Consider the following 6,337-nt stretch of genomic DNA (forward strand, 5'->3'; position numbering starts at 1 on the left):
AATCACGATGCCGAATCATAAGATTAGACCAAAAAACCCAGTCTGAGTTGTGACATTAAGCAATGCAAAACGTCACGCTTGTTGTGCTTAGTGTCGCAACTCATTTTTTGTTTTTGGTATAATATCATATGTTTCGGCATCTACATTCGCTGAGCTGCCTCCGAGAGTTATGCTGATTTTATTTCAAATGTTGTGCGGAAAAAAATGTATACTTATTTTTTATGTTACCCACCAAAAAAAAAAAAAATTGTTTTTTTTTTTTCAACGCGATTGTTATGTTGTTGTTTATGATAGGAAAAAGGAGTCACTTTGCAGCACGGAATTTTTTGTGCGATAGTTTCCAAGAAACGCCGATTTCTGGCGTCGTTCTAACGTCTTTTTCTATCTGTAAAAGCTACCAGAACATCGGTATAAAATTACTATTTTGATAAAGACATTTCAAAATATTTTCTTGTGTCATGGCAAATAAAACATGTGTTTACTCTAAAAGAATGTCACTGTTTTATTTAACACATTGATTCCGTTTATCAAACATAATATACATATCAAATTTCAATTCTGTTACGCAGCACAGAATAACTTTGGTTAAACAATATCAGCGAAAGTGCGAGAACTATATCACTGCAGTGCAGCACGTCACCCGACAGTCCAAACACGAAGACGCAGAAATTCTACGATACAATAAACGAGATAACCTAAAGTCGGGGTCACGCTGCTTATACATCACACAAAATACATTCTGCAGACATGTTCCGGAACGAGTCACCGCGACATCCGTGCTTTGTATGCCACGTGACAAAGCAACCTCTTGATTTGGTTGCCTCGTGGCGTACGAGGCACGGATGTCGCGGCGACTCGTTCCGGAACATGTCTGCAGAATGTATTTTGTATGATGTATAAGCAGCGTACCCCGACTTAGGGGGACTATACCCCTGCATTTTAAGCGGGCCACCGTCCCTCCAAATTTAAGGGGGAAAATATCTCAAAAATGTCCCTCTTACTCAGTGGGACTGACCTTGAATTTAAGGGAGACGCCGTATCGCTTACTTTAAGAGGGCTGGTGTCTCACTTAATTAAGAGGGAGAATCTCCATGTAATATTAAGAGGTCTGTCGCCCCCCTTAAAGTTAAGTGGGAAAAAATCGAAGAAATGTCCCTCTTACTAAGTGGGACAGGGCTTAGAGTGTATATATATATATATATATATATATATATATATATATACCGCACCATTGCCGTCTGCATCGGTAAGGGCCTAACGATCTGCAGTTGCCGTCATGGCGGTCTGGGTGGGTGTTGGTCCCAGCGCCTTCGGCTGCTGCAAAGTCGTCCGCCGGGGCTGTCGTTGTCGTAGACGAACTCCGCCAGCTTTGTCCACAGCAGGGAGACGATCGTCTTGTCACGACTGGTGGGCAGAATCCAATCGACATACGTCGCCGGACGGATCTCGTCTGGGAGTTCCTCCAGTTTCGTTTTCCGAAGGCTAGCGTGGCGCTCGCACTCCCAGACAACATAGGCAGCCGTCGCGGTCGTCCGGCATCGGCGACTCGCCCCCTCGTCGGGATCGTCGCCGAAGAACTTATGGCACAGCGCCGGGGATAGGACAGTGTAGGTCCCGAGGCGGCGGAAGAGGGTCTGAGTGCTCCTCGGTAGGTCATTCGGCATCGGAGGAACGGGACGCAACTGCTCGTCCGGACGTTCCTCCCGCTCCTCACGAAGGTGCCGTAGGGTTCTCCGCCTTCGCTGTTTAGCACTTTCCTTGACAACAGACAGGTCGGCCGGGCCGGCTGCATCGCCGGCTGAGTTGTGGAATGCGTTCGGCGCGGATGCCATCTGGAGAACTGATGCTCGCGCCTCGCTGTGGGCCCACTCATTACCGTCAATGCCCGCATGCGCGGGGCACCCAGGAAATAGTAGCTTGGATGTTCAGCTTGTTTCGAAGTTCTATGAACGCGGCGAGCAACTCGCCGACTATCGTCTGCAAGTACCGTACGCGCGGGTCGAGTCGGTGAACAGTAGGAGACTGTGTGGGATGTCTGTTGGTGCAAAAGTTTGAAGAACCCACTCGGATCCTCGGAAAAGTGCCATGAGTTCCGCTTGTGTAGTGTCGACGTCTTCAGTGGTCTAAAGCGCAGCCGCGTTCGAAATGTCATGGCTGGTGTCGACCCACGCGACCGCCTGGACGTGCTTGGGGGTTCTGTCCTCTCCTTCGCCGTCGTCGCCGGCAGTCGACAGCAAGGCTCCGCCATGTCAGTGTAGATGATGGTGTGCGTAGGCGGTGATTAGTGCGCGACGCTACGTGTGTGCGCTTTGGCAAAGCGTTTGCGTCGCTCCGAGTTGCTCGTTCCAGGTCCCATGTTTCGTGGAATGGATTTTCCGTCGTTAAGCGTGACCGGGGCGGCCCACAGAGGGGGCGAGTGCGCGTCTGCCGGGTGGACGTCCAGGCTGGGAGACACGCGGAGCTCTTCCAATATGGAAAGCCCAGCTGTCGAGCTGCTGAGGCGGTCTCTCTGGGCGAGGAGCGCTTGTTCGGCGAGTTCCGACAGGAGGTTTATACCAAATACTTTACTAGGGGGAATACATTCCACTCCTCTCAAATACAATAGCCTTGGTTCGGACAGGTTTTCTGGGCTTGGCGAGGGCCATCTATCGTCGGGGAGGTCTCGCCTATCGATGATATTGATGTTCTACATACCAAATTCATTTTGCTTCTAAGCATAACATGGCGTCTAAACTCTAGCTCAGTGGTGCGCTAAATACTTTGCTGCGCTGTGCCGCCATGATCTTCCCAAAGGCCGCACGTTCCACGTGCCTCGTGCGTCGACGCACCTTGCGCTACTTTTGAAACATGAAGGGGCTTTAGGTCGAATCGGAGACGACACCGCCGCGGCCGCCGCGAATATCCACGTCCACTTGCGCGTGGACTGACGCGGACCTCCATACCGTTAGGGCTGGATTCGGCGCTGTAGGCGTTCTGTCTAATGCAAATGAGCAGAGTGGAATGTATTCCCCCAAGTAAAGCATTTGTTTATACTGCCGTGAACGTGCAGCTCCCGGAGGGGCGTGTGCTCAGGCAGTCCGGTAACAACGCGGATGGCTTCGCGATTGAGTTTCTCGAGTTGCTCCGCCTGCCTGGGCGTAAGGACGTCAGGGTTATTTATAGCCGTAGAGAATACGGGATTCAAGCAGCGCCGTGACGAGCTGGCGCGTTTCTCTCTCCCGCGTGCCCCACTGGAGGTGTGTGATTCTACGGGTGAGGCGGAGGAGTGATCTGCACTGCAAGGCGACTTTCGTCGCCCACGTGGTGCCTTTCCCATCTTGAACTATGTAGGCTCCCAGGATCCGAACGGAGGGTTTTCGCCGTATCCTTTGGCCGGTTATGCTGAGGGCGATGTGGTTGCGGACCGCTGCGGTCTTTTTGTGGGGCCCGTTTAGAACCACGACGTATTCGGTCTTCTCGGCCGAGGCGGTCAAGCCCACATTCCGAAGAAAGCCCTGTATGACGTCGAGGCCAAGCTGAAGTGTGTGCTCCTGTTCGCCCACCTATCCCGTTGTTGCCCAAATGATGACATCGTTGGCGTATTCGGCGAAGTGCAGCGACGGAACCGCTTCAAGGAGTGGGGGAAGTCTTGCCATGACCAGGTTGAAGAGGGTGAGCAAGAGGACCGCGCCGTGCGGTACCCCGGTCCTGTTCGGTTGAGCGGGTCCGATGTAGTCCCCAGCTTTGATCTTGTACGTTCTGTCTTTAAGGAAACTCTTAACGAAATCTAGAAGGAGACCGCACACTCCGGAATGCTCTGGGCTCTGGATGACCGCCTCGTGAGGGACGGTGTCGAAGGCCTTGCGAACGTCCACCGCCACCACCGTTCTCCTCTGCACTTTCGAGTAGGCGTCAAGGACCTGGTGGCGCAACATAAGGAGAATGTCTTGCGTACTCATCCCGTGGCAGAATCCTAGTTAATGTGGGTGGAGCGGGTAGTTCCTCTCGAGATGCCACATGAGTCGCTCGAGGACCATACGTTCAGTGAGTTTACACTGGTTGCTGGTAAGGGAAATTGGCCGAAGGTTAGTGAGCTCATTCGGTGGCTAGCCCTGTTTTGGGATCGGTATCACCAGGGATTCGCGCCATGAGCTCGGGAAGTTGCCCGTCATTCAAATCTCGGTGATCGCGTCAAGGAGAAGCTGGAGGTGGAGTTCAGGGAGGTTGCGCAGTTCTGAGATGGTTATCAGGTCTGGGCCAGGTGCGCTGCGGGCGTTCGCCCTTACTAAAGCTGCGTGAAGTTCGGCCATTTGAAACGGTTGGTCCATGTCGACCTGCTCCGATGCTTGGAGATCCAGTGCCTAGAAATATCTGATCATCTGGGTCGGTGTCGCGGAGTCTCGGAAGTATATGGTGGGATCCGGTGAAGCCGCAGGCTGCGGGAAGAACACTGCTCCAGCCTGGAGCGCAAGCTGCTCCTCCGAGATTCGCATGCGTAGAGCCGCTGTCTGCGCCGCGGTGCGTCCCTTGGCTTTGCCCTGCCAATTGCGAAAGATTTGCCATATGCGCGGTCCGCTCATGCTACCGTTGAATCTGTAGAGAGTGTATTTGAGTAATTGCGCGCCTCAGCCGTTATAAGGCTCAGACGACATCGCAGCCCGGGCGTTCGTCCTCTCTCTCTGTACGCACACAGCGCGTCGAGGCGTTGTTGCCATAGGTTAGCCAGGTGCAAGTCCGGCGACGGCTTGTCCTCCGCCACTTTAAATTGCTGGGTAGATGGCCTTTCGGCTTCGTGCATTGTCCGTAGGAGGTGGGCCAGTTCGTGCGTTTCCGGGTCACCGCCTGTTATGGTGACGGGTGTTTGTTCCAGCTCTGCGCGGAAGGCGTCCCAGCAGACGACGCTCGTAGTTTGTTTCGGCGCCGTTATCTTGTGACCGCGCAAACGAATGAAGATGGGCAGGTGGTTGCTCCCCCACGTGTCTGCTCCTAGTTCCCAGAAGAGGGCCCGCCACCGGTTCGTCCGTGTGAGGTCGGTGGCGGTGTCGCCCTGGCGGGCAAGCTGGCCAACTCGCTTTGGTAAGTCCGGATCGTTGAGCAGGCTAAGGTGGTTGTCCTCCATTGCGCAAACAAGGCTCGAACCGTGGTATGTGTCGGTCCTCGATCCCCAACACGTGTGACGTGTGTTGAAGTCGCCGCCGATGACGACGAGGGCATCAGGGTGCATTTTCCGCAAGTCTTTGACCCAGGACCAGTCAATGGTGACGCTGTTACGGATCGACGATCGGACGTATATCGACACCACCACGACCTTACATTGGGGGAGTTGGAGGGCTACGCCCACACCCTCTTGATGTTGTGTGCACCAGCGCTGGAGGTCGAGCTCGTCGTGCGGGATGCGGGCAGCCACTAGGACCGCCGCGTTGCCCCTGTAAAGGCGCGACCACATTGGCGTTTCGGAGGTCTGCGGCGCGACGGTCGTCGCTGCCGGTTGCCGGCGGAAACCAGTTTTCGGCTTCAACGTCACGACGTGCGGCGCCGCACACCCAACCGCTCCGTGCGCGGTTCAGAGCTTGACGCCGCACGCCGCAGAAGAGAGGACCCAATGGGAGGTGGCGTAGATAGTGACGTCGCGATGCCATGGCAACGCTCAAGCCGGTCCTCGGCGCCTCTCGAAGCGAAGGACGGGTTTGGTGTCGTCTGCTCCCCCTATTTCCCCCCGATGCCTTCCCCAACGGAGCGGTTCCTGGAAACTAACCAATTCGGAATTACAAGTGAGTTTCTCCGTGGCACTTGTTGCATGTCGTCTCTGTTTTGACGGATGTCGTGTTGATTTGGCGACACTTTCGAAAGTAGCCTTCGTCTCTGGCGCGCCGCCGGGGCAGCAAAGCCCCGGCGGCGCGCCAGACCTCTCCTGTCCTTCGGTGTTTCGGTAGAACCAACCCGGCCGGACCCAAAACCTGCGCCTCCTTCCGTTCAGAGCGCGGCGACGTCGCAAGATTAACGAGCAGGTTAGGATAATCACATTCACGCTGATCACCAGGTCATTATGAACTCTTACCGTCTAGACAGCGAGTGCGAAACGGAAGAATCTAACGAAGAGCAGACGACGAAAGAGCGGGAAATCCGACGGGAGGCGCGATCGCGGGAAGCAGTGCTGTCACGTGACGCCTGCAAAACGGAGGCCAATGTGGACTCCTCGCGTTGGGACGCCGGACGGCGGTACCGCCCAGCGGCGCCGCCCGGCGGCGCCGTTCACGCTAGTGTGGTCGGGCCTTAACTGACGCTGTGAGGCGGCGCTTTGCCGTCCGAACCATTCGGCATTCGTTGGCGATGCGGGATGGTGTGTCGCGTATACGTT

General features: G+C 54.9%; 1 protein-coding gene and 2 pseudogenes across 1 annotated transcript; 1 reads left to right on the top strand and 2 right to left on the bottom strand.

Annotated features, from left to right (window-relative positions):
* Positions 1-1,274: 1,274 nt before the first annotated feature.
* LOC120836502 lies at positions 1,275-1,832 on the bottom strand. The gene has a single exon (XM_040205441.1). It carries the CDS (start codon positions 1,830-1,832, stop codon positions 1,275-1,277), a length of 558 nt encoding a protein of 185 aa, XP_040061375.1.
* A 253-nt stretch (positions 1,833-2,085) lies between these two features.
* LOC120836501 lies at positions 2,086-3,269 on the top strand (annotated as a pseudogene).
* Positions 3,270-4,340: 1,071 nt separating this feature from the next.
* LOC120836500 lies at positions 4,341-5,425 on the bottom strand (annotated as a pseudogene).
* Between the last annotated feature and the right edge of the window lie 912 nt (positions 5,426-6,337).

This window comes from Ixodes scapularis, unplaced genomic scaffold (genome assembly GCF_016920785.2).
Source record: "Ixodes scapularis isolate PalLabHiFi unplaced genomic scaffold, ASM1692078v2 PGA_scaffold1__304_contigs__length_218370807, whole genome shotgun sequence".
NCBI classification, from domain to species: Eukaryota; Metazoa; Arthropoda; class Arachnida; order Ixodida; family Ixodidae; genus Ixodes; species Ixodes scapularis.

Bases quoted from the DNA above. Each gene is read 5' to 3' on its own strand.
- LOC120836502 (XM_040205441.1), bottom strand. From the start codon at position 1,832: ATGGCATCCGCGCCGAACGCATTCCACAACTCAGCCGGCGATGCAGCC.